The sequence below is a fragment of the Ceratotherium simum genome, chromosome 35 (assembly GCF_057802395.1).
Source record: "Ceratotherium simum simum isolate JZ-2026a chromosome 35, ASM5780239v1, whole genome shotgun sequence".
NCBI lineage: Eukaryota > Metazoa > Chordata > Mammalia > Perissodactyla > Rhinocerotidae > Ceratotherium > Ceratotherium simum.
In genome coordinates this window covers 31,956,316-31,984,209 of record NC_141934.1, presented here as the reverse complement: position 1 = coordinate 31,984,209, position 27,894 = coordinate 31,956,316, and the positions used below count along the sequence as shown (strand labels likewise).

The window sequence follows — 27,894 nt, the reverse complement described above, 5'->3', positions numbered from 1 at the left end:
ACAGTATACCACCACAGCATTATCCTATGACGATTCCACATTTGTTTATCCTCTCATCTGGGGTTTATCCTCTTATCCAAACACCTGGGTGTTTCCTGCTTGCGGCGATTACAAATAAAGCTATAAACATTCTGTGGACTTCCATTTTCATACCTAGGGCCGCAATGCTAAGCCAGAGAGAGGTGTCTGTTTAACTTGAAAAGAAATTGCCTCACTGTTTTCCAAAGTGGTTAACATTTTACACTCTCACCAGCAGACTATGAGAATTCCAAAATTCCTCCACATCCTCACCAAAATTTGACGTTGTCAGTCTTCTAATTTTAACTGGTCTGGTGAGTGTAAAGGAGTATTTCATTGTGGCTTAATTTGCATTTCACTCATCCTCAAATTCACTGACTCTCTCTTCTTTTGTGCCCAATCGACTGTTAATCGACCATCCAATAAATTTTTCTTTTTACCAAGGATGTCAATTATATTTCTTTAAGTCTTTGTTTTTCCATTTTAAAAGTTAATGTATAAATCACAAAGAGTAAAATTCACCCTTTTTATTGTACACACCTGAAAGTTTTGACAAGCATATGCAGTTGGGTGAACACCGCCACCATCAAGACAGAGTGCTTCCATCAGTCCCTAAAATTCCCAGGTCACTTTACAGTCCACCCCTCCCCGGCCCGCGGCGACCACTGCTCTGCTCCCTGTCCCTTCGCGCGAACGTCAGACAAATGGGATCACAGGGCATGGAGCCTGGTAAGACGTTCGGCACAGCTGCTTCCATCCATCCCTCCGGGAAGCCCTCCGTGTCCCCAAGGCCAGGGTAGTGAGAAAATACGTTAACTCAGACTAAAAAAATAAAATCCGACAGGCCAGCTAAAGCCAGACGGAAAAAGCTGCAAAGTTAACAGGAAACATTTCTCCCAAGCACACGCTGCGGCGGGAAAGTCTCCTGCTTTCTTCCCACGGAGAAACTCGTCTCTAAATTCTCAAGCAGCAGACACTGCGACGTTTGAAAGTGTCAGTAAAAATAAAACACACCTCGGCCGCTCTGACCCCGCGGAGCAGTCCCGGTTCCCGGGAGCGGGGCGGGGCCTTCCCAGGGGACCCGCAGGCCTGGCCGCCGGCTGAAGCCCTCGCGGACACTCCCGACCTGCAGACTCACCTGCCGGCTCGGCGCCTCGCTGCCCGCCGCGGCCCACGCGGGAACGTCGGTGTCGGCGCCGGCGCCGGGCCCCGGTCCTCACCTCGGGGGCGGCGAGGGACACGCGACGAGGGGCCTCGGGGTCGGGGGCCGCGGGGCTCGTCACCGGCCCTGCCTCACCCGTGCCCCCGGGGCGACCCCGGCGCGGCGAGCAGCCCCCGCCCACCCGGGACCCAGTCCCGGGGACCCCGCGCCTCCCAGGATCCCCCCTCAGGACCCCGCACCCCTGGGGACCCCGCCCGCCTCGGGACCAGACGCCCACAGAACCCCGCTCGCCCCTGGGCCCCGCCCGCCTCTGGACCCCACGTCTCGGGCTGCCCGCGCCACTGCCTGACGATGCGCTCTTGTGCTCCGCGCTGCCAGGGGCCGTGGCCGCGTCCTTCGACGGGCCGCCGGGCGCGAGGGCGAGCGCCGTGACCAGCGCGTGAGCGCCGACCACGCGCAGGCCGCCACCGGGCGGGGCGCCGTCAGGCAGTGACGCGGACAGCCCAGGACGCGGGGTCCTGAGGGCGCGCGCCTCCTCGGAGGCAGCGGCGGCGGCCGGGCGGGCGGCGGCGGCGGCGGCGGCGATGCTGTGGCCTCAGCTGGCGGCGGCCGAGTGGGCGGCGCTGGCCTGGGAGCTGCTGGGCGCCTCGGTGCTGCTGATCGCGGTGCGTTGGCTGGTGCGGCGGCTGGAGAAGCGGCCGCGGGGCCTGGGCCGGAGTGGGGTCCGCGACCCCCTGCTCTGCGCGGCCGCGGGCCCGGCCCCCGACCCAGGTAAGGCCCGTCCGCCAGTGGACCCGCGCCCCACGCCGGCTCCCCTCCCCGGTCCCCCTCCTTTTCTCCCAGACTCTCCCCTCCTCTCCCCAGACCCCCTTCATTCGTCATCCCGGGTCGTTTTCCGTCGCCGGGCCCTCCTTCTCCCCTTTTCCCGGTTCCCCTCCTCCCCAGGCCCCCCTTCTCTCGCTATCTTGGGCCCCTCCCTTCCCCTCTCTTCCTCCCTCTGCGAGTCCCCCTCCTTTCGCCGCCCTGGGCCCTCGCAATGGCCTGAGTGTGATGTTCTGGGAAAAGAGCTGGGGTAAAACTCAGCCGTTCTCAGCGGACAGACCGTGGAAGAGCTGTGAGGCTGGACGCTCCGGTGCCGAGTCTCTCGGCAGTTCTGCTTGTTCGCTTGTGTGTTTGAATCCCTGATTTGACTGAGAAGCCCCTCTTCCGTTTTCCCGCAGTCTGTGTTTATTTCTTGCGCGCCGCTCACCCCTCTGTGTACAGGCTTACAGGCGGTGTGCGCCCTGCGTGCATCCAGGGCGTCCTTGTTCACATTTCGTTCACCCTCTTGCTCGAAAATGTCGTGTCTTTCTGGAGGGTAAACAGGAGTTACTCTAGTCCCAGGATAGTAAGATGAAATTTTATTAGCAGAAGGCAAAGTTGATGACCTCACCGTGGAATCTAAGGGCTAAAGGGGTCCTTGGGGTGACTTATTTATCATGTTCTGGCTTTACAGCTGAGGAAACAGGCCCCAGGAGGGTGTGGCCGAGATAACACGAGGAGGAGGCTGAGGCCAGCCGGGGATGTAGGCTTGTTCACACCAGGTCCAGCTGGCCCTCTGTCCTGTTGGGTTGGTGATTGTTGTACTTTCTCTCATCCCCTTAAGAATGTTTTAAGTGGCACCTCTAGTAAATAGCGTGCTGATTTTCCACTTACACTGTCAACACTGTCAACAGATTCAGTGCAGGACACGGAGACTAAAAAGTACCCAGACACTAAAGCTAAAGGACGACTGTGGCCAATAGGGTATGGGGCTAAGAGATGAGAGTTTGGAGTGTCTCTTTTCATTAAAAATTTGTCTTTAATTTTTAAAGCATTTTAGACTTATAAAAAATTATAGAAATAGTACAGAGCAGATAAACACATGTAAAAAGATCTTCAACATCACGAACCAGCAGCGAAAGACAAATTAAACCTACAATGAGATATCACTACACACCTATTACAATGGCTAAAATAAAAAATACCAGTGTTACTAAATGCTGAGAAACTGGGTCTCTCATTTACTGCTGGTGAAACTATTAAAGGTGCAGCGACTCTAAAATCATGCAAAAACCCATATACGAATGTTTACAACTTTATTTGTAATTGCCGAAAACTGGAAACAGCCCAGATGTCTCTTGGAGGTGAGTGGTTAAACAAACTGGCACATTCACATCATGGAATGCTACTCAGCATTGAAATGGAAGGAATTGTTGATCCCCTCAACAACGTGGATGGATCTCAAGGACATTATGCTGAGTAAAACAAGCCAATCCCAGGAGGTCTATAGTGTATGATTCCATTTATATCACATGCTCAAAATGAAAAAAATTGTAGCAATAGAAAACAAATTAGTGGTTGCCAGGGGTGGAGGATGGTGGAGGAGATTGGATGTAATTATAAAGGAACAGCAGTAGGGAGATCTTTGTGGTGATGGAACAGTTCGGTAATTGGTTATGAATCTGTATGTGTGATAAATGGTCATGGAATTATATACAAAGACACACAAGAAAAGAGTGACTGCAGAAACTGATGAGGTGCATGGTCTACTTCATCGTGCTGTGTGAGTTTCTTGGTTTGAGTAATGCAGTACGGTGTGTAAGAGGTTGCCATTGGGGGAAGCCAGGTGATGGGTCCCCAGGACCTCTCAATACTATTTTTCAACTTTTTGTGTTTGTAATTGTTCAAAATAAAGAGTTAAAGAAATCTTGTATACCATTCACTTAGATTTGCCAATGTTAGTATCCTACATAATCATACTATAAGTAGGAAAACCAGGAAGCATTATCCCGTCTGCAGACCTAACTCAATTTCTTATATCTTAATGTCTCTGTCTATCAGTCAATCGAGGTCCTGCAGATACTTCCAATTCTAGCCCAAGAGTCAGCAAACTATGGCCTGCTAGGCCAAATCTGGCCCCCACCTATTTTTGTAAATAAAGTCTTTTTTTGTGTGTGTGAGGAAGATCAGCCCTGAGCTAACATCCGTGCTAATCCTCCTCTTTTTTTGCTGAGGAAGACCGGCTCTGAGCTAACATCTATTGCCAATCCTCCTCCTTTTTTTTTTCCCCCAAAGCCCCAGTAGATAGTTGTATGTCATAGTTGCGCATCCTTCTAGTTGCTGTATGTGGGACACGGCCTCAGCATGGCCGGAGAAGCGGTGCGTTGGTGCGCGCCCGGGATCCGAACCCGGGCCACCAGCAGCCGAGCGCGAGCACTTAACCGCTAAGCCACGGGGCTGGCCTGTAAATAAAGTCTTATTGGAACACAGCCACACTCTGTTGTCTATAGCTGTTCTTGAGCGTTTGAGAGAATTTATGGCTCAGAAAGCCTCAAGATTTACTCTCTGGCCCTTTACAATAGTTGGCTGACCCCTACTCTAGCCTCCCCCTCTGCTTATTTGTAACTCCCTTCTCTGTCAGTGAGGAACCTGGCTCTCATTAGCCACAATATATCCACTTATTTGCTGAGGACACATAAAATAGCTTCAGGGTTGCTAACCTATACCACTGTGGAACACACCTACCAGCCAGAGTACAGTCGTTGTGTACCCTTCATTTTGTCTTCATCGTCGGAGTATATAGTCACATGTTACTGTTTTTCACAGTTGCTAGGTTAGTTCTCCCCCACCTTGAGTTGAGCTCATTTGTTTTGGTTTGTATTCCACTTGGGAGTCTCCCCTCATCTTTTTGATTATTTGCTTTTTTTTTTTTTTTCCTTTTTTTTCTTTTTCCCCCACAAAGCCCCGGTAGATAGTTGCATGTCATAGTTGCACATCCTTCTAGTTGCTGTATGTGGGACTCGGCCTCAGCATGGCCGGAGAAGTGGTGCGTTGGTGCGCGCCCGGGATCCGAACCCGGGCCACCAGTATCGGAGTGCACGCACTTAACCGCTAAGCCACGGGGCCGGCCCTATTTGCTTATTTTTTGAGTACGTGTAGTACGTGAATCAGAAACATGTCCTTGAAAGTCAGAACATACAAACTTATATTCAGAAGTTCTGCTCTCCCCTGCCCTGGGCTCTCTGTCCATTCTTCCTGTCCAGTTCCCACCCACCTCTACAGGTAAGCAGTCTCATTAGTTTCTACTTTATCCTTTGTTTCTTTTGCACACGTGAGCAGATACTTGTATCTTGTATTAAAAATATTAGTCACAGAGTGTGTATTTTGTTTTTATTAAAATTGATTTTCTGGCATATTATGTATTCTGCAAGATTAGTAAGCCTGTGTCACTTGACAGCTTACTAGCTGCAGCTGACATTTATGGATTTGTCAGTGGTACACACTTTACATGCATTATTTTATCTAATTCTCATTACAGAAGTAGAGCTGTTATTATGTCCATTTTATAGATGGGAAAACTGAGGCTTAGAGTTTACATAACTTGCCCAAGGTCACACAGTTAGTGATATAATGTAATGTAATTGGTCTGTTTAGGGCTTGCTTGGTTGCAAGGGCAAAAACCGCCTTCAAACTGCCCACATTAGAAAGGTAGCATTAGAGTAAAGACACAGGGATGGTATGAAAAACAGAATATTGTCAGGAACGGATGCAGCTCCTCTCTGTTTATTCATAGCATCTGCCCCTAATGCCACCCCCCATGCTTTGCCTTGCATGTGGCTTTGGCCTACCCTGTGCCTTTCATATCAGTTCCTTATCACTGAGCCACTTCTGTTTGTCTTATATCCAGGTACACGGAGAATCCACTTAGGTTCTCTCCCTGGGTGGAATCCTGTGGTCAGTAGGCCTCCCCTTGCAAGTTCTTTGGCAGCTTCAGAGGAGGCTGTGCAATACATTCATTGTTTAAAAGACTAACATCCGGGGCTGGCCCGGTGGCGCAAGCGGTTAAGTCTGTGCGTTCCATTGCGGCAGCCCGGGGTTCGCTGGTTCGGATCCTGGGCGCGCACCGATGCACCGCTTGGCAAGCCATGCTGTGGCGGCGTCCCATATAAAGTGGAGGAAGATGGGCATGGATGTTAGCCCAGGGCCAGTCTTCCTCAGCATAAAGAGGAGGATTGGCAGATGTTAGCTCAGGGCTGATCTTCCTCACACAAAAAAAAGACTAACGTCCCCTTTGCAAATAAGTAACAGCCATTTTTGAAATCTTGGAGTTGGGTGAGGGGAGGTGGCATCATAAAAAGTTTTAAAAAAAGAAATACACAAAAACAGATAGGATAATATAATGAGCCCCTTCTGCCCATCATCCAGCTACAAAAGGTATTACTATGTTGTGAATCTTGTTTTTTATCTGTCACTGCTCCCTGTGTTTTGCTCTCCTGCTGGAGTAATTTAAAGCCAATTCTGGATATCCTATCATTTCATCTGTAAACACTTCTTAAAACCCTCTCCAGTCAGGCACTGTGTAACGACTTTTCGGTCAATGACAGCGGTCCCATAAGATCAGTACCATACAGCCTAGGTGTGTGTAAGGACACCCTATGATGTTCGCACTCAATGAAATTGCCTAACGATGCATTTCTCAGACTATATCTCCATCGTTAAGCAGTGCATGACTGTCCTCTTTGGTTTCAGTGATATATTCAATGATTAATATATGTCCAATTTTTTCTTGATCTCCTCTCCTCTGAGTTTTTCTTCTTTTTTTTTTTTGTTGAGGAAGATCAGCTCTGAGCTAACATCGGTGTCCCTCTTCCTCTACTTTATATGTGATGCCGCCACAGCATGGCCTGATGAGCGGTGTGTAGGTCACGCCCGGGATCCAAACCTGCGAACCCAGGGCCACTGAAGCAGAGTGTGTGAACTTAACCACTGCACCACTGGGCCGGCCCTGAGTTTCTCTTCTTTGTCTCCTATCTTTTAAGCCTTGGTATTATTCAAATTCCATTTTAGGCTCACTGTCTTTTTGTATGTTCCTTGTTATCCTTGGTTTAGTCTCTTGGTATCATAACCGCCATATATATGCTGATGACTTCCAAATCTGTGTATCCCATTCTGAACTTCTTCTAAATCTCAGACTTGAAAATCAGAATGTCCACTTGGTGTGCAACAGATGTTTCTACCTCTCAAGGCCTAAATCTCCGTTTGTTCTCTCTCTAATATTCTCTGCCTCAGGTAGAATCACTTCCTAGGCATCTAGACTGGAAATGTAGGTATTATCCTGGGCCGACTGTAATCCCTCAAACCCCTCCATGTAGCATCTAATCGTCTGTCGTTAAGACCTCCTGTTTTTCTAGTCTGAGCCCTCGTCTCCAGTCCCATGACTGCAACAGGGGTCTTGCCCTGTCATTTCTTACTTTCTCCCCAGGTTCTAGCTGACCACGCTGAGGCGTGGACTCCGTAGATTTAACTGCTATTTCTCCAAATACGCTGATTAAAGCTCCAGCTTCAGTTCAGATACACAGTTTGTGGCCGTATAACTTGAACAAGTTACTCAGCTTCTCTGTGATTTAGGTTCTTCATCTGTAAAGTGGGGGTGAATAATGGTGATACCTACCACACGGAGTTATTGTGACTATCAAATAATTTAGTGTATGCAGAGTGCTTAGAATAGAACCGGGTGGTCCGGCCCCGTGGCTTAGCGGTTAAGTGCGTGCACTCTGCTACTGGTGGCCCAGGTTCGGATCCCGGGCGCGCACCGACTCACCGCTTCTCTGGCAATGCTGAGGCGGCGCCCCACATACAGCAACTAGAAGGATGTGCAGCTATGACATACAACTATCTACTGGGGCTTTGGGGGAAAAAATAAATAAATAAAATTAGAATAGATCCGGGTGCATGGAAAGACCCCCCAAAACATTAAACATTAGCTGTTTGTTATTAGTATTAACAAAATGACTGCCAGAGCTATCTATGTGGCTCTTCTGTTTAAATCTTTGTGTGATTTCCCATCATTTTTGGAATAAAGTGCAAGTATATCTGTAGGATAAGTTTCTAGAGTTGGAGTTTTGATGGATATTGTCCAATTGCCTTCCTTGGGATTTGTTCCCAATTACACGCCAACTAGCAGTAAATGAGTATGCCTGTTTCCCCAGTGTACTTCCCCACCTAGAGTGTTCATATTATCATATCACATAATAGTACTAGGTTATAAGATCCTTATCCAAATGAACTAGAAGCTGCTTATCTTAATTTTGTTAAGGTTATTATAGATTTGGAAACAAAAAACTTATGGAAATCCTCAGAGTTCATAGACTCCAAAGAATATGGAGAAACACTGGATTGAAACAAAACTTTGAAGCTAGCTTTTTTGCCACTTTTTTTTTTATTAGGAAAGATGTACTTATAGCCATTGAATTGATTTTTGTTGTCTTGGGCCTAGGGGAAATGACAATGGATGCCATCTTGGCTCGACTGAAACTCCTGAATCCAGATGACCTTAGAGAAGAAATTGTCAAAGCTGGATTAAAATGTGGACCCATTACATCAACTACAAGGTTCATTTTTGAGAAAAAATTGGCTCAGGCTTTGTTAGAGCATGGAAGAACACTGCCTTCACACCCTACCAACCACGATGCCCCAGGTGCCACATCTCTCAGCCAGGACACACAAGAGATTTTGAAGTCTGCTGTAGGGAGCCAGGCTGAGCAGGTCAGCTTTTCTGAAGACCGAGATTTTGGTTATAGCGTGGGCTTGAACCCTCCGGAGGAAGATGCGGTGACAGCTAAGACCTGCTCGGTGCCCTTCAGTGCTGCGGCTGGGGTCGGTGGCCACAAAGCCGTGGTGAGGGCCTCTATGGAGCCACCTCTGTATTATGGGGTATGCCCGGCATACGAGGATGCCCCAGCGAGAAATGGTAATGTGACAAGCGCGTGGTGTCTGGTACACAGGTGGTGCGTGGAGACAGCAGGGGGACTCACAAACTACACAGGAGAAGAAAAGATCACCCTCATCTCATCACCCTAAATTAATCATTAGCTTTTTTTTTTTTTTTTCGGTGAGGAAGATCAGCCCTGTGCTAACATCTGCCAATCCTCTTTTTTTTTTGTTTTTTTTTTTGTTTTTTTTTGCTGAGGAAGACTGGCCCTGGGCTAACATCCATGCCCATCTTCCTTCACTTTATATGGGACGCCACCACAGCATGGCTTGCCAAGCAGTGCGTTGGTGCGCGCCAGGGATCCAAACCGGCGAACCCAGGGCCGCCACACTGGAACGCAAGCACTTAATCGCTTGCGCCACCTGGCCGGCCCCAATCATTAGCATTTTTATATAGAACTTTCCTGAATTTTTTGTAAACCTATATAAGGAATTTTTAAAAATTAAGAAAATTGGATTCTGTGAGATATACTTCACTTAAAAATATTTTTTTGCTGGCTACCGTTGATTAATCATCTCCCTCCTTTTTTTTATTCATCATAACCTGAATACCATTTTTTTTTTTTGTGAGGAGATCAGCTCTGACCTAACATCTGCCAATCCTCTTCTTTTTGCTGAGGAAGACTGGCCCCGGGCTAACATCCTTGCCCATCTTCCTCCACTTTATTTGGGACACCGCCACAGCATGGCTTGCCAACCGGTGCGTCAGTGCGTGCCCAGGATCCGAACTGGCGAAGCTGGGCCGCTGTAGGGAGCACGCGCACTTAACTGCTTATGCCACCAGGCCAGCCCCCTGAATACCTTTTATGTTAATGAATGCAGATGGCTAATGAAGGTGTAAATAGTTAAAAACATCAAAGAATTTCAATTTTAAACAAAATTAAAATAGATAGCAGCAGCCGGCCTTGTGGCTTCGCGGTTAGGTACGCACGCTCCGCTGCTGGCGGCCCGGGTTCGGATCCTGGGCGTGCACCGACACACCACTTCTCCAGCCATGCTGAGGCGGTGTCCCACATACAGCAACTAGAAAGATGTGCAACTATGACATGCAACTATCTACTGGGGCTTTGGGGGTAAAAAAAGGAGGATTGGCAACAGATATTAGCTCAGAGCAGGTCTTCCTCAGCAAAAAGAGGAAGATTGGCATGGATGTTAGCTCAGGGCTGATCTTCCTCACCAAAAAAAAAAAACATAGCATTGGAAAGAATTAATGAAAAGTTGATGTTGATTAGAATGTCAGAAGTTGCATAGTATCATTATTATTATTATGTTATCATTTGTGATGGTACCCAAAAACAGGAGATTGCTTAGACGTATTATGTACCATGAGTAGAATGGATATTATTCAACCATGAGAATTTTAAAGAACATTTAGTGATGTTGGAAATGGCCAGGTTGCACTTTCTCTTTGTTTTTAATCTTTATTACTATGAAAGTTGCTTTTCGCAAAAAAAAGTACATAAATACTGTATATATTATATGTACAGAATAGAAAGTAAAAGTGTAATTTCTTTCCTCCTCCGCACTCAAATCTTACTCACTAGAAGTAATCACTTAACTGTTTTTGTGTGTCATTCCTGACCCTGCTGTTTTACTTAGAAGTATAAATTAAGATTGTTTTATTTTTAATATATTTTCATTTAAAGTTAACATAAATATATATATAAATGTACATTATTTTTATAAAAATGGTAAGTAGAAGTGTTGGGTCAAAATGTATGTGTTTTTGGGCCAGCCCGGTGGCGCAAGCGGTTAAGTGCGCGCGCTCCGCTGCGGCGGCCCGGGGTTCGCTGGTTCGGATCCCGGGCACGCACCGACGCCCTGCTTGGCAAGCCATGCTGTGGCGGCGTCCCATATAAAGTGGAGGAAGATGGGCACAGATGTTAGCCCAGGGCCGTCTTCCTCAGCAAAAAAAGAGGAGGATTGGCGGATGTTAGCACAGGGCTGATCTCCTCACCAAAAAAAAAAAAAAAAAAAAAGTATGTGTTTTTAAAATCATGAAAGCTACTGCTCTCCAAAAGGCATAACCATTCCCTGTGTATGAGTAACTTTTCCAGTCTCTCTACAATACGGTATTGAACTCACATTTATCTATTTAAAAAGCAGGTATCTTGTTGCCATTCTGTCAGCTGTACTGCATGTTACTGAACTTTCCTATTTGTCTTTTGAATAAGGTAAACCTCTATCTTGTTATAGGTCGATTACCTTTTTTATATGGTTATAGTCTATTTGTATTTATTTGATGACTCACTTAGTTATATCTAGTGACCATTTTTATTGGGCAGTGGACATTACCATTCTTCTGTTATATCAGTTAAAAATTTTTTCTCCCCGTCTATGATTTGTATTTTCATGTACGTATAAAATATGTCATGTTATTTATATCCACACATATATATATCATCAAGCTTATTAATTGTGTTCTTTTGGTTAGCTAAGGCCTTTTTTCTTCAAGATTAAAAATCTATAATATTAATGTGAGAGAAAAATCAGACAACTGGGAAACAATTGTTTATTATTAAACCCAGGGCCTTCAGGTGTGATTTAAATGACAGTGGCCTCGGTTATTCATCTTTAATTTTCCTTTGTTACTTTTCCCACGCAGAAAGGATTCATGTTTATGAAGATAAAAAGGAAGCATTGCAAGCTGTCAAAATGATCAAAGGATCCCGATTTAAAGCTTTTTCAAGCAGAGAAGATGCAGAGAAATTTGCTAGAGGAATTTGTGATTATTTCCCTTCTCCAAACAAAACCTCTTTACCACTTTCTCCTGTGAAAATAGCACCACTCTTTAGCAATGGTGGGTTAAAACGTAGACCATATAACAGTTCACATCTTGGCATTACTATCAAATTTACCCCCAGGTATTTTGTGCCCTCTTTCCTGAATTATGGTAACTGGTTTCCTCCACCTTTGAGAGAAGTCCAGTTTGCTGGGGAGTAGAGAGCTGAGGCCCAGGCTGCAGAGCAGCCGAAGAAGAATGGGTCAGTTGGCTGTTCTGGGAAGGACCAGGGACCGTGAAGGTAGAGGTGATGGGGGTTAAGTGGGCCAGGCAGCTACGCCAGGCCCCGAAGCCGATGAGGTCATGGGAGAAGCATTGAAAGGACCACTGTTGCCCCTTCTATTCTCTTTGTCTTGCTTTCTCCCTGCTGCCTGTTGGATTCAGGGGCTTTTTTGGATGCCCAAAGCAGTCTGTTTCTCACCTGAAGCTACACCTACTTCTAGGACTGTGGCACCTGCTTTGACCCAGAAGATCCTGCAAAAGTTGGGCTCGCCTGCAGGAGCGATCCAGCCGCAAATGCAACCACACCCACTCCCTGCTCAGAACCAGGACCTTATGAGGGGGCCTTTGCAGTCAGCATTGTGCAGAACCCTGATGGTCTTTAACTTTGGCCAAGCCTCAGTCTCGTCCTCCCTCAGAGCTCACAGTTATCCTGCTTCCCAGGCTCTCAGGGGTTCCAGAGGAAGGTGCCCTCTCCTTGCAGACGCCTGGCCTCCAGTCGAGAGTCCCATCCGCCTCCTTCCCTCTGTTCCCTTACTTGGCCTCACACAGGTGCTGCTTAGCTAGAAACTGGAATGATGTAAACAGTTACCCTTTTCCCAGTTTGTGAAAGTTCTTGAGAAGATTGCTTTCGTGCATTCTCAGATGTTGTAATTAAACGAACAGAAATCACTTTTGGCTCACTCTGCCTTTATGGGAATGCTCTGTGCGCTTTGCAGATCTTGTGTCAGTGCTCGTGGTGCTCCTGTGGCCACGTGCCCTCATCCCTCCTCCACCCACTGAGACTGATCCCGCTTTCACAAAGCCTTTCCTAGCTGGAGTCCAGTCGGGTCTCGTTGGTCTTTCACTCACATGCTATAGCAGTGTGTGTGCGCCACGGTTGTAAGCTGGGACATACGTCCTTCTGCTACTTATTGTAATTGTTTCTTATCTGTTAACTGCCGACTAGATTGTAAGCCTCTGTGGGATTTTTATCGCCCTGAGTGTAGCACATAGTGGGTGATGAGAAAAATGTTTGTGAAATTAAATGTTCTTAAATTGTCTCTTAATGACAGATGGTTTGTACTTATCTGAGTCAGAAACAGTAAACAAAGAGCGAGCAAACAGTTATAAAAATCCCCGTACACAAGATCTCACTGCCAAACTTCGAAAAGCTGTGGAGAGGGGAGAAGAAGACACCTTTTCTGATCTTATCTGGAGTAATCCCCGATATCTAATTGGTTCAGGGGACAACCCAACCATCGTACAGGTAATCCTGCTTGCAGCATCGTTAGCATCAGAAGACTGTGGTTGACAAAGAGGAAACTCAAAATCTGCGGTGTTCTTTCAGGAAGGATGTAGGTACAATGTCATGCACGTTGCTGCCAAAGAGAATCAGGCTTCCATCTGCCAGCTGACTCTAGAGACCTTGGAAAACCCTGAATTCATGCGGCTTATGTACCCGGATGACAACCCGAGCATGCTGGAGAAACGCATTTGTTACATCGTTGACCTGTACCTGAACACTCCTGACAAAATGGTAAGTGTGCCTCCTCCTCTCTTTTCTGGTAGAAGTTACAGTCAGTCTTAAAACAAGATTAGTGTTCCTACTATGTGAATATTTACTGTGTCCCTGCACTGCGTCAGCATGCATGTGGAGGATCAGAGAGGAGACTCGCATTCGTTGAGCTCAGAGAGTTTAGAAAGATATGGAAGATAAGCCCTGCTCACACATGAGAGGTCCACCCCACCGGGCAGGGTACACGTGGATCTTGGCTGTGGACAGCGTTGCTCCAAGGACACTTCCCTCCTGGCTTTTGTCCAGAGAGGCCCAACCTGGGCTTTGGAGGATTGGGGAATGCCAAAAAGCTAAAGAGAGAAGAAAGTAAAAAAGTTTTGGTACCTTTTATTTTTGTGTTCTATGTATATGGTTCCCCCACCCACACACTTAACATGACACTAGGAATATTTCCTGTGGGGTTAAAAATTTCAAAGAGATGGTTTTTAATGGCACATAAGGCTTTAGTAAGGATTCCTGAAGCAGAAGTTGCACATGTTTTATCATGTAAAACCCAATGATGGCGTAGAGCCAAGAATTACAAAGTCAGCAAAACCTAGGAGTCTAGAAGGTTGTGGTTGGCAGGAGAGGGAGTAAAAGAAGCATATTGGAGTGGAGCATAATTTATTATTTCATAATACATATTGAATATGATGCATTAAACTGCAGACTTGGAAAGAATGACTTTTAAATTAACAGGAGAAAAAGGGGAATAGAGATAAATTTGACCAAACTAGCAAAATTATAGAAGGGAGTAAAAAAAAAAACAATGGTTACATAAGCAATAGTAAGTGTAAAATAGGACAGAATGAACAAAATCAAAGAATATCAGACTAAGTGTGAACAAACTCAATCAGTGAGGATGTCTGATTTGACTAGAGCACATTGTCAGGAAGTGACGATGTGACGTAGAGCTGTGTGCCCTACGGAAAATACACGCTCTTTTCTTAATGTCTGTGCAGTACTCACAGAAAATGTACCAAGAACACTCAGTAAATTCCTGAAATTAGGTGTTACAGGTCACATGCTCTATTCATAGCCCCCTAAGAGGAGGAATCAGTTAAAGCATTGACCACAAATCCTTGGACTACTTAGAAAGCCCAGGGGCTCACCAGAGAATGTGGTGTGAATGAGAAGTGGGTCTAGTCTCAGACCCAGAGCCTGCTGTCTGCATAGGAGCAGAAGTTCCTGGCAGGGGTGAGGGGAGAGGTTGGGGTCAAGTTTGTGGAGCTTGGAGCAGATTAGAGAAGAGTGTTATGTGGCACGAGGAAGATGAGCGGCCAGAAGGAAGCAGGAGTGCTGAGGGCTCTTTGAAGTCTGATACTCCAAATGCCAAGTGAAAACAGTTGGCCCTGATGTGCAGCGACCTCTGTCCTCCGCAGGCCAGACAGGGGAGGTCTGGCTGTTACACAGAGCTGGAGTTGTCTCAGGCAGAACGTGAATCAAGAAAGGCTTAGTTCAGAGAATGCACTGGAGCAGGGCCAGCAAAGTACAGCCCATTTTTGTAAATAAAGCTTTATTGGAACACAGCTGTGCTCATACTTTATATATTGTCTGCTGCTGCAGAGAAAGGCAAAGTAGGGTAGTTGTGGCAGAGACTGGATGGCCTCAGAGCCTAAAATGTTTACTATCTGGCCCTTGACTGAGAAAGTTTGGTGACCCCAGGCAAAAGGAGAGGTGCATCAGAGAGCTGTCGTGTGGGCAAATGCCGAGACCTTTTCTGGTTCACGTGGGAAATTGTACGAGGTGGTGAGATTGTCCTAGAGGATGTGGAGCAGGGCGTAGGAGCTGACTTGAGGATATTTGCTTGCAAATATGGGGTCACCTAGTGGAGGGTGGACTGGAGCTGGGAGTGTGAGCCAAGGCAGCAAGGCCCCTCAGGCGTCTTGGTAATCTGGACAAGAAGCTAAGGGGATGGCAGCCTTGGCACACAGAGGGATGAGTGACCTGCCAGGGGCCTTAGAGCTGGAATCTGCCCTCCTCGGTAATCACAGGTGGACTGCAGGGCCGTGTTTCTGGCTCTGGTGGTGGTGAATGGGTTCCGTTTTGGGTGTGCTGCAGTTGAGCCTGTGGCCATCCAAGTGAAGATGCCCAGAAATGGTTGGCTCCACAGCTCTTAGGCTCAGGGAGCGCTGTTACCCTAAGGCCCTCTGGTCTGTAGGCAGCCGTTGAAGGTGCAGCTGTCGGGATATCGGGGAATGGTACCACCAAGGGGAAGTTAGTTGGAGCATTGAAAAGCAGCTTGGAGTCAGGAGTGGAAAGTTTTATTTACTGCAGTATTAGCCACTAGAGAGGGTTTTCTTTTAGTACAGACCAAATTCATAGACTTTGCTTTATTCTGGATGTTGCCTTCATCTGTTTCACTTTTTGAGCGTTGATTATATGACATTATACCAGGCCCTGAATTGTTAAATACGCCCCAGCTCAGTTGTAAGCTCCCCACCAGACCTGAACACCCAGGCGTTAGACACACAGCAACTGGGGCACTCTGCTGGGCTCAAGCCCTGGCATAAAGGGGATATGTGCTAGTATGCCAATTATTTTTCAGTTATAAAAACAATGTCTTTTTATGGTGTTTTGTTTTGGAGGGTTTTGTTTGTTTTACTAAATACCTATTTTAAAGCAACCTTATGAAATAAAGTGTAAATAAGAAAGGTGTTCTTCCTCTGCACCGCTCTTAGGTCTATGACACACCGTTGCATTTTGCTTGCAAGTTTGGGAATGCAGATGTGGTCAGCGTACTTTCTTCACACCCTTTGATTGTAAAAAACCCAAGGAATAAATATAATAAAACACCTGAAGATGTAAGTACCTATAAGTAAGTATGTATGTACCTATTAAAATGCCATTACTGTATAGTGTTAACAATGAAAATACATAAAATACAGTCTATATCACAGCTACTGTGAAGTCACACATAACTCTGTGTGAGTGTGTTTGCCTCAGGGGCACCTTAGAATCCTGATTGCTGAGTAAAAGGCACTCCGTGAAGAAGATGCACCTATAGAGCAAGGAGGGCGTGAACTGCCCCAGTTTGCTGGTTTTATTTTCCTGAAACTGGCAGTAACTTCTCAACAGTTCACAGTCTTTTATCAAGTTCCCTCTGTGCACACCTCAGTTGACCAGGGTCAGGGAGAACAACAGAGGTAGTGGTAATGATGATGCTGGTGGTGATGATGGTGATGATGATGGTTGTGATGGGGATGATGATGATGATAGTAATGGTGGTGATAGTGAGGGTTATGGTGGTGGTGGTGATGATGATGACAGTGGTGATGGTGATGATTATGGGGATGATGATGGGAATGATGATGGTAGTGTTGATGGTGATAATGGTGGTGGTGATGATGATGGTTGTGATGGGATGATGATGGTGGTAATGGTGGTGATGGTGAGGATTATGGTGGTAGTGATGAGGTTGATGATGCTGAAAGAAGCTGGCATGTGTTCAGCTCATTCTGTACAAGGCACTGTCCTAAGCCCCTCCTGCATTCTCAGCCAACCCATACAAGCCTTATGAAGCAGGCCTTGTCGTGATCTATATTGACAGTTGAACAAAATGCACCTTAGAAAGGGCACAGGTGCATCTGTGCCTATGAGATGGAGAGGGAAATGGACCTGGTAAGAACTGAAGGACAGGTTGATTTATACTGTACCTTGGAGCTGTTAGCTGACCTGGACCTGCCAGCGTGTGGAAGCAGAATGTGTAAGGATCCTACTCTGGTAGTGAAGCCTCTTTGTAGTTGCTATGGTTACATAAGTAGTGACCACTTTCTGTAGAAAGTTTGGAATAGACGTAGACAAAAAGGATAAAATTCACCAGATAATGCTACAGCTCAGAAATTACCATTATTTTACATATATCTGACTTTTTGTGTGCCTATGTATATTTTTTCAATATAAGATGCTATTTGGTAACTGACATTTTTAAAGCATTTGACATCTCACAATCAGTTAGACTAAAAAAAAGTACTTAGTTTTATTAATTGCAGGGTACACTATACAGCTGTAGTTTGTTTCTCTCACAGGCTGGCAGGAGATGGTAATTTTGTGGTTCCTTACTTCTTATTTGAAAGTTACTGGATTTTTTGTTGTTTCTAGCAAAAACGTGTTCTGGTCACTGCAGTTATCCAAGGGCAGAGAAAGTTGATTCCTGTAGTTGCAAAAATAAAACATTTGTGTTCCATGCTAGATAGGAGTTCTGTGTCAACCCAGCCAAACAACAACAAACAGGACCTCAGACAGTGGAACTCATAGAACTGAAAATTGTAAGCGTTTCTGCATGTCTCTGCTCTGACTTGATAGTGCACCTTAAGGTTTCCTTTCCTTGCAGAAAATCAGAAAATGTAGAGTAGCTCGAAGAAAGAAAACAAAATTCACCCATAATCTGAGGTGTGTTTTTCTTGTCCTGGTCCCATAAGCTTTTACAAAACATTCTAGAAGAAACATTGTACTGTTCAACACTTGTGTTTTGATTGTGGGCTTTAAGGAAATATTCAGCATTAGGATACTATCCTTGTTTTGTTGACTTTAAAACTAGCTTTTATAAAATCATTTTAATGATAAGAAAATGTGATAAATTAAGATTTAGAGTGTTCACTTACTCTGTTTTTATAAATAGGTTATTTGTGAAAGAAGCAAAAATAACTCTGCGGAACTGAAGGACCGGATTAGAGAATATTTAAAGGGTAAGGTGGGGATCAGCACCTGGAGCGTGAGGCCCATCGCTGGGAAGGTCCTGGACAGCGTGCAAGCCTGGCCTTGAGTTCTGGGGAGGGGAGCCAAGGGTTGCCTGTGAACTCCTCTCGGAAGCCCTTCTCAGGCTTACGTTTTCTTTCCTGAACTCCCCAGCTCTCGCATTCTACCTGTTTTCATGTAATCTGTCCTTTGAAGCCTTGAGCTTTTCTGAGAGACCAGGTTGTCTGTTATTTGACTGTTGCTCTGATCTTACCCCTTAATCTCTGCAGGCCCCTCATGCAGCAATGTCTGTAATCCCATCTCCTCAGTACAGCCTGCAAGTCCGCAGAGAAGAGAGCGAGAGGGGCCATCCCAGAGCCCCTTGGTTGGTCAGTCAGTTGGTTTGTCAGTAGCTGCCTGTCAGCTCTTGGTTTGTTTTATTTTTTTTATTTTTATTTTTTGTGTGTGAGGAAGATCGGCCCTCAGCTAATATCTGCCAATCCTTCTCTTTTTGCTGAGGAAGACTGGCCCTGGGCTAACATCCATGCCCATCTTCCTCTACTTTATATGGGACGCTGCCACAGCATGGCTCGACAAGCGGTGCATCGGTGCATGCCCAGGATCCGAACCGGCGAACCCTAGGCCGCCGCAGCGGAGCGCACTCACCTAACCGCTTGCGCCACTGGGCCGGCCCATGCCTGTCAGCTCTTTGATCTGAAGCCCTGTACATTAGCCTGCCTCCCTACCTAGCCCTGCCCTCTCCTTGGGAAAGCTGGGATGCTCCTCCCTCAGCTCCCGGGGCAGTCCCCAACCCTCTTGCAGCCTCACTGGCCCTGTATCTCATCACTCTAGACCTAGAGTTGAATTACAAGCTCAGCTTTTCAAGACCGTGACCTGTCGGGACAGGCCTTCTTTTTCAGGTCTAGAGGTTCACCTCAGCTTTCTGGGGCCTTGTTCCTCTGGTCAGGAGCTTCCAGGACCTGGCATCTGTGCCTCCTAGCTTGCAGGCTTCAGGAGTGTGGAGATGGCTCGTTTCAGAAAGGGGTTGTCCCCGCTGTCTTCCTCTGTTGTTTCCAGTGAGTTGGAGAAGATGGCAGCAGAAGTGCCTTTTCTTGCCGTCTTTAGCCAGAAGTCTGGTGGTCCTGCTCGCCAATGACCTTGCCACAGATACTTGGCGCTTTTTGACCTCTCCTGTTTGCCTGTCTTTCCTTCTCTCTTGGTTTCCATTCCTGTCTGAATCCTGTTGGTCTCCATTTAAAGCAGAGGTTTGCAGGTGCCTATCTGGCCTGTCTGCTTTTGTAAGTAAAGTTTTATTGGCACATGACAGCCACAGCCATGCGTTTGCACGTTGTCTCTGGGCGCTTTCCCGCCGCACCCTCCCAGTGACCTCACTGCACTCTACCTTTGTTCTTCCCAGATTTCACATCAAAGTGTTGTTCCTGCTCTGAATAGAGTTGTGTATTCAATGATATAAAATTGTGACATACAAAAAAGAGTAGGGAATTGGGAAGGGAGAAAGGTTAAAATGTAACTTGTTTTTAACATCTCTCAAGCTCCCACCTGTGCTAATCTTGTTCACACAGGTCCGTCCTCTCAGTCCTTTTGAGTATCTGGGGGTGAGGAGGTGTTCGCTGCTCCCCCTTCGTTGTTTCTTATTTTCTTCCCAGCAGGGGAAGAGCGCAGGGCTCCTTAAGTGAGTCTGGCACAACTGGCCTCTTGCGCAGGTCCTTCAGCCCCAGAGCTTTTGCAGCCCTCCTGCTGTTACTGTCATGGAGTCACCTGCAAAGCCCGGGGTGTCATGAACGCGTTGTTTCTCAGGCTGTGTACCCAATGCTGGACACATCCACTGAGGTGAGGAGCCGCCTGAGCAGATGCATGTAGCCCTGGTGTCTCCTCTAGGTCAGTACTACGTACCACTCCTGAGAGCAGAGGACACGTCTTCTCCAGTGATCGGGGAGCTGTGGTCTTCAGACCAGACGGCCGAGGCACCTTACGTCGGCCATGGTGGAGGCAGCCCCAGAGACCCCATTTTGACCCTGCGAGCCTTCGCAGGGCCCCTGAGTCCGTCCAAGGTGAGCTGCTGTGGAAGCTTCTGAAACCGGCTCCTACCGGTCCCTGCCAGAAGTGGTGGGTGTTCCAGCCTCTTTGCTTTGTGCTTGGTTTTAGAGACCGGGTCCCATGGAACCCCAGTGAGTTGGCAATGAGGCTTCAGCACATTTGCTGGAGAAACAAGAGTGTCTTGACCCCATTCCTCGCTTGTTAGTCAGGGTGGACGTGGTGGTGAGCCTATACTTCAAAGTGAAGTCCCCTGGGCTGACCCCCCATGCATCGTCCCCTAGTTCTCCTGTCTGTGCTGGTGGCCCTTCTCACAACACACTGCCAGTCTAGCTAGGCTGTCCATTCCAGTATTGTCGGACTTGTATTGTCACTAGGAAACTTCCATTTGCAAACTCTGAAGTTCACCTTCTGGACTGAGGGATTTCATACACTGATCTGTATGTAATCTTCTTGTTTAAAAATGTTCTAAATAATTAGTTACCTGCAGCTATAAAAATGTCTCCAAAAACCACTGATAATGGTTAGGATTAGATTCAGTTGCATAAAACATAAAACTCTAGTAAGCATGACTTAAAAGCATAAAGATTTGTTTTCTTCTCGTATGATGGGAACACGACTTGAGGCCTCGGGGTGGCAGCTCTGCGGTGTCTACCTCAAGGCCAGGCTTCATCCTCGGGGCCACCTGGTACAGCTCTGACCCTCAGAGCCCAGCCCGAGCCATAGGAAGAGAGAGGGGCCCCACCCTTATGGAGCCTTGCCAGAAGTCCCTCTTCACCTCCATCAGAACACAGCCCTGTGGTCTTTTAGCTACAAGACAGGTGGGCATGTTGCCCAGGAGGAGGAGAAGGGACACTGGGAGACGTCCGGATGGCTCTGCGATGCTGGCCATCTTATGTTGCCCGGCAACTTGGTGCATAGCATAGCTCAACACATTTTCTCTTCACAGGCAGAAGATTTTCGCAGACTCTGGAAAACCCCGCCTCGAGAGAAAGCAGGCTTCTTTCACAATGTCAGAAAATCGGACCCAGAGAGAGGCATTGAGAGAGTGGGAAGGTACTTCAAGGGCATAACACGAAGTGACAAAGAGCTGGTGTGGAGTCTTTCCTGTGCTGTTGCTTACATGTTGATCAAGGAGGAAACTCTCATTACAGCTGCCTTCCCAGTAACAGTTCACAGGAGGCGTTTACCAGGAAATTTTAAACTCTTCTCATTAAGGTCTAACTCCTTGCAAATATTGCACACACTGCAGTTTGTGTAGCAAAAGTGTCCGTGGAAACAGCTCCCCCAGACGCAGCTTGTCTCCGGGAGTCAGTGAGTCATACGAGGTGCCTACGGCAGGTGTTTCCTTGGCAGTGAAGGAAAAATAAAACACAAGAGGCAGGTGTGGCTGTAAACGACTAGTAAAAAAAAAGTCCCCAGGGGCTGGCCAGGTGGTGTACTGGTTAAGTTCACACGTTCCGCTTCGGTGGCCCGGGGTCCGCTGGTTTGGATCCTGGTCGCAGACCTACGCACCACTCATCAGGCCATGCTGAGGCAGCGTCCTATATAGAAGAGCTACAGCTCTACAACTATGATACACAGCTGTGTACTGGGGCTTTGGGGAGAAAAAAGGAAAAAAAAAGAGATTGGGAACAGATGTTAGCGGGGGGCCAATCTTTCTCAAAAAAAAAAAAAAAAAAGAAAAGAAACTTTATTTATTTATTTTTGTTTTTAAAGATTTTATTTATTCAGCTTTTTCGCCCCAAAGCCCCAGTAGATAGTTGCATGCCACAGGTTCACATCCTTCTAGCCGCTGTACGCGGGACTCGGCTTCGCGCTGGACAGAGAAGTGGTGCCTCCGGGCGCTCCCAGGATCCGAACCCAGGCCGCCAGCATCAGAGCGCACGCACTTAACCGCTAAGCCACAGAGCCGGCCCGAAAAAAAACTTTAAAAAGTCCCTGAAAAGCATTTTTTCCACAGTCAAGAAGCTGAATTATACTGTAATCAAATAAAGCTTCTTTGAATTGTTTTAGAACTTTTTCTCAAAATATGTGCCTAGTTTCAGGTTTACAACTTGAACCTGAGAAGGGCTTATATATTTTTATGTGCCTGGCCAAAACCAGAATCGTGTCCAAATTTATATAGTTGTATGAAAACACGAAGGTCCGCCTGTCTGTGGAGTCTGCTTAACCTTCTGCCTCTAAAGTTTGTTGGTGTGAATGGAGGTTTGGTCGCCATCTCCTTGGCTCGCTCCGTAAGGTAACAGAGCTGCGTGGGTGAGACTGTCAGGGGAGTGCTGCCTCAGAAAACGCAGAGAGCTAGTTTAGCCTCAGTTGAGGATAACTGATAAAATGTGACCAAGACTGTAGGAGGTGGTTCAGCACTTCTAGCATCAAGTGCTGCTTTCTGTGCAGTCAGTTCTGTGAGTTTTTGTTCTGGTTTCACAAATGACCGATGCACTTTATTCTTGCAGGGAGCTGGCTCATGAGCTGGGGTATCCCTGGGTCGAGTACTGGGACTTTCTGGGCTGCTTTGTTGATCTGTCTTCCCAGGAGGGCCTGCAAAAACTAGAAGAATATCTCACTCAGCAGGAAGTGGGCAAAAAGGCCCAACAAGACACGGGAGAAAACGAAGCCTGCTGTCAGGAGAACGCCTCTGCCTTTGGTAAGGGCACACAGCACGTCCATGGGCTCTCAGTACTCGGACCAAGAAGTGAGTTGTGTGAACGAGTGACCACCTGCTGCTGCTCTCTGCTCCTCATGTTCTGAGCGCCCCCGGCATCCTAGCAGATCAGATGGGAGGTACCGGGTGCTATCCCTCCCGTCCCCCACATGTGCCTACCCTTGACCTTGGCTGTCTTCTCATTTTCCTGCCTTTGAGGGAGGAGAGCTGGGCCTGGAGGCTGTATTTCTGTTTGTAAGGTCCTGCTTGCCTTTTTCCAAGGAGCAATGCAGGTGGTTCTCTGTTCTAGAATCTGAGGAGGAGGCTCTGAATGAGAGAGGGGTTTGTTGCTGGCTGCAGGGATTTGGGGTGGTGCTGAGTGGCCCTCTCATGGGTTCCTGTCATCCTCAGCTGCTTTCTCCCTCACAGCCCATCGTAGGAAGTGCAGCAATTCCATTTCTGTGAGGGCGTTTCTAGATGAAGATGATGACATGAGCTTGGAAGAGATTAAAAATCGGCAAAACACAGCTCGAAACAACACCCAGCCTACAGTCGATGTTTTTGGAGACTCACGGTGTGAAATCCTTCCCTTGGAGCAGAAGACAAATCTTATAGAAGCCTCATCCTCGACCAGTTCCCACAGCAGCAGAAATGGGTTTTGTAGTCCCCTGAGTGGCAGCAAGACCCTGAGTGGGAAGAGGCCCAAGGCCCCGAGCCAGGAGGAAGCCCTCGTGGCACCTGTCTCCAGCTTGACTGTTGAGTTTGATAAACTGAATTTGCAGAATCTAGGAAGTAGCTTTTCTAAGACAACAAATAAAAATCTGAAAACCAGAGATAAGAAGACCCTGACATCAGGAGTGGACGGAGTAGAAAGTGACTCGTTAGAACCTCCTCCTGACAAACTTGGAAATAGCCAACTAAGGACAGAAAGTGAAATGTCAGCCGGAATTGCTAAGATGTGCCTGGGTCCCAACAGTCCCCGGCACGAGGCCCAGCATAGCTGCACTTCTGTGTTCTTGGCGCCCTCAAGGGTCCCCGCCATGAAGGAGCCCGGCCAGAGGCTCTTCCTTTTTGGGTATGAGTTGGGCGTGTGTGCGCAGATGTGATTGTGTAGGAGTTGGATGTGTGCACACATGACGTGGAGCAGTGAGGTGTGAGCACGTGTAACACGGTTGTAATTCTCAAACCTTTTCTCTGCCCACAACCTGATTGGATGTGCACTTGCAGGGTCACCTCTGTCATGAGTTTGTAGCTTCTTGATGTCCTCAGTGGTCTTCCCAATTGGTAGGAGACAGCATCCTCCTTTCTAGCTCATCTTTCCGTCTACTGTACTTCTCAGGGAAGTCATTGCCCCCAGAATGACTGGAACCATCCTAAGTATTTAGTTTGTTTTAGGAAGAAAGACTGTCTTGGGGTCAGTCTCCCAGGTGATGGACCATCCCCAGCCTTCTGGTTGGTTGTCTTTGGATGTGAAATGTGCAGGCATAGGTCCCGGGTCCTGGCGACTCTTCTCCGTCGCCTCCTCCACTATTTCTGTGGGACAGTGTGTCCTCTCTGCCACCTTAGCCTTGGCTCTTCTGTAGCCTGGATCACAGCCCCGACAGCTGGTGCCTGAGGACCAGACGTGTTTCTGCACGCTGTTCTGTTCCTGTACTGGGTTCTTGAGTTAAGAATAAGAATGCATTGGTGTGGGAAGTCTGTGTTTTTAATCACACGTGTCCGCTTTTTCTATCACTGCTTTTTTTGTGCCTTCTAGAGAGGAGCCATCAAAACTGGATCAGGATGTTTTGGCAGCTCTGGAGTGTGCAGACGTGGACCCTCTCCAGTACCCAGCTGTGCACAAATGGAAGAGTGCTGTCCTGTGCTTCCCGCCCTCCGACAGACAGAGGTACTAGTGGACCCTGGAGAGGAAGGTCTGTCTGTGAGATAGGGATTGTTGGTAGCTAGCTTCTGGAACTCTCTGATTCCGACTCATATGAACATAGTGGTTCACCTAGAACACTGGCAGCCCTGTCAGTCAAGCTAACGTGTAGCTCCCCTGACATGTGGCCATGGCTGGTGGCACAGGGTGAGGGTGCAGGGTGGAAGCAGTCGGGATTCTGGTCAGGGTCATGGGATTCCTGTGGAAAATTGTAGGAGCTTTTAATCTTCAGGGCCCATGGTTCTGAGGTTCGAAGCTCCTCTTCTCAGAGCCCCAGTGGTCCCCTGGGGCTTGGGTGCGGGGCCAAGGTCCTGTCAGCGGCCTCTGCTCTTCCTGCACACCCCTCACCGTCTGCTGATGGACCTTTCTTGTTTCCTCAGTTGGCCAAGCCCGGCACTGAAGGGGAAGTCGAAGTCTCAGCCACCAGAGCTCGGTTGCCCTCACAGCTGCAGCCCCGGGAAGCCCGGCCCCGGCCCCCACTCCCCTGGCCTGGGCAGCCCTGGGCGCTACAGCCCCGCAGATGGGGGCCGCCTTCGCAGGATGGCTCGCCTGGCCCAGCTTGCCACCTTGTAGGGCCAGTGCACAGTGCTGGGGCTTGTATTTCAGTCTTCATTTTTAAAGAAAGAAGGGTAATATGTTAATTGCGAAAATTTCACAGGGAAGAATATGTTCTGATTAATTTATTAATCTTCGTTTTGAGAGTAAAAGAGTTTTAGAAAATGCAAGTATTCTGTATAAAATTTAGATTTTGATATTTTGGGAGAAGTTGAAAGCAAACTCAGATAAAAATTTTCTGAAAACTGTCAGTGTGGTAATGATACAGGCTTCAGTTAGCCATTCCTGGTTGACATATAACAGAGGAGGGTACTAAGGCAGTTTGTGCCAGAAAGTCCGAGTGAGTGCCCGAGGAGGGGTTGGCTGTGTTGGCAGCAGCAGCACCTCACTTCAATTCAGTTCTTAAAGATGAGTTTTGTGCCATGTTCCTTTCTGGGGAGGGTCTTTGACTTTCTAGTTCGTGATAGAAAATCCTCTTTGCTTTGCCAGTTGATCCCAGTTGGTTAGACGAATTGATAAGGTGGATGGATGTCCAGAAATAAATGAACCTTGACTGTGTCTTAGACTTGCAACGATATTTATGATTTGGGTCATTAAAAACATTTTAATTAGTGACCAGAATATAAAATTATCTTTTCTCTTGGAAAAAATCTAGCCCTTAGAGTCGTGCAGATAGTCACACAGAACTCACTAGCAGTCACCAGAAGGTGTTTTTCTTTTCTGCCAGCACTTGAGCTTTCACAGTGATCTTGATTTAGTTGCCAATATAGTGGTAATAAAATGATCTGTGAGTTGTTCTCTAGTTTTGAAATTCATCCCATATTTTAGAATTCATTTCAATTGGATTATAAAAGAGCGTCGTGTTTTACTACAGAAACCAGAGGTTGTCTTTTGACAGCTTTGAGTCCCAATTCAGTGACTTGAGCGTGGTTTAGTTTAGCCTCCCCCTTGGCTTTAACCTTCTGGAGGGTCTTTGCACGGAGCCTGGGACCCACACAGTGCCATGCGCCTCGAGGATGCCAGAGACCAGAGACCAAACAACAGAGTGAGGGCTGATTTCTTTCTGGGTGTTACAAACGACACAAGCAGAATTCTCGGAACATTTCCAGTGTTTTATCCAAATGAGAAACTCACCAGTGCTTTTGCTAACTTCAGTGCCTTTTATAAATCATTTTTGATTTTTGTAAACTTGCTTTTTGAGAATAGACAGTGATACTAAATAGGTGTAAGTGAGATCCTTTTTTGTTCGTTAAGTTTTGTTCATAAAATTTCTAAACTAAAACTTGTATTTAAAAAAGCTTATTTCTTTTATGTGATTACAGGAGACAGGTCAGGAGTATGGAATCAAGATTTAGATTTTAAAATTCAAAAAGTTGTTACACAGGGTGTTTCCACTTGTGTAACATACAATCTAGATATGAGATAGAAAAATACATTCTCTTCTAAAAACCAAACGGCCTTTTTAAAAGGCATCTTTGTTCTCAAAACTCAGAATACAGTTTTATATTCACAGTAATGATCTGTTTTCTCTAAAATCTTACCATACTGTCCTGTATATTGTTGTAAATATTCAGATGGAAATTAAAATAGTGTTTTTGCCCTAATTTTGCAGACTGCTGTTACTGTTTTCTGAAGTTCTAGGCCTCTTTTGACTACTTCTCTGTTCATTTATAGAAGGTGGCCCTGATCCCCATGAATGCATTATCCTGTGCCCTATGGTGATTTTTATGGTCTTTTTTAAACTACTTAATGAAATAAATTATTTTTAAAACCATGTGCTAATAATTCTAAGCTTTCAGAAAGACCTCTCTCACCTGTGCCTGGGCAAAATGCTCGTTAGTAAAATCTTAAGCATTTTTTTTTTAATGAAACAGTCTATTAATCTGAGAGTAGTTTATTGGCTGTTTTTGGCTCCTTTCGTTCCTAACACGGTTGTGAAAAACTTTCTGGCGTTAAGTTAAACTAGCACAGATTTCATAGCTGCCCTTGGAAACGGGAAGCCTTTCTTGTGGTGTTACTAATTGGCTGTAATTCCTTCTTTCAGAAGAGGTGCTGTGAGCCACTCTGCCACCATGAGGTGGGTGGGTGCTGGGCCAGGGGCTGCAGTGCAAGAGGGCACTAGAAAGTTCCCTGTTAACTTCTGGGGGGAAAGCAGGAGCCACAGTGTTCTAAAATTTTAGGAGTGTCTGCTGCACGCGGCAAGGACCGCAGACAAATCCTTTGGGAATTTTTGGATGTTTCCAGAAACTTGCACAGCTTCCAGAGAACATGGCAGGTTGAGGGGTAGCTGCTGCATCAGGGCGTCATCTCAGACGTCGTCAGATGTGTCGCCAGCCTGTCCTCCTGAGCCAGGTCTGCCCACTGGGCTGTTCTCAGCACCTGCTCTTCTTGTGTCCTGCACCGACATTCTGCATTTGTGCATAAAACCCATAGTATTCTCTAGCTAAGTTCATTTTGCAGCTGTCTCAGAAGAAAATTTTTTGGAATAAACAGCAACATGACACAGTCAGTAGGAACAAACTCCCAGGTGTCA

At 46.8% G+C, this 27,894-nt stretch overlaps 1 protein-coding gene across 1 annotated transcript; it reads left to right on the top strand.

Annotated features, from left to right (window-relative positions):
- The first annotated feature begins 1,749 nt into the window (after positions 1-1,749).
- Positions 1,750-27,135, top strand: ANKLE2 (ankyrin repeat and LEM domain containing 2). The gene is made up of 13 exons (XM_014787203.2): positions 1,750-1,951; positions 8,478-8,951; positions 11,577-11,771; positions 13,028-13,221; positions 13,303-13,491; positions 16,191-16,313; positions 18,131-18,197; positions 20,086-20,258; positions 21,191-21,297; positions 22,698-22,888; positions 23,315-23,960; positions 24,642-24,773; positions 25,187-27,135. Exons 1-13 carry the CDS (start codon positions 1,765-1,767, stop codon positions 25,377-25,379), a joined length of 2,871 nt encoding a protein of 956 aa, XP_014642689.1. The 5' UTR covers positions 1,750-1,764; the 3' UTR covers positions 25,380-27,135.
- Positions 27,136-27,894: the final 759 nt, after the last annotated feature.

Bases quoted from the DNA above. Each gene is read 5' to 3' on its own strand.
- ANKLE2 (XM_014787203.2), top strand. From the start codon at position 1,765: ATGCTGTGGCCTCAGCTGGCGGCGGCCGAGTGGGCGGCGCTGGCCTGG. The intron at 13,222-13,302 runs GTAATCCTGCTT...GTGTTCTTTCAG, and splicing joins ACAACCCAACCATCGTACAG to GAAGGATGTAGGTACAATGT. The intron at 21,298-22,697 runs GTACTTCAAGGG...TTATTCTTGCAG, and splicing joins GGCATTGAGAGAGTGGGAAG to GGAGCTGGCTCATGAGCTGG.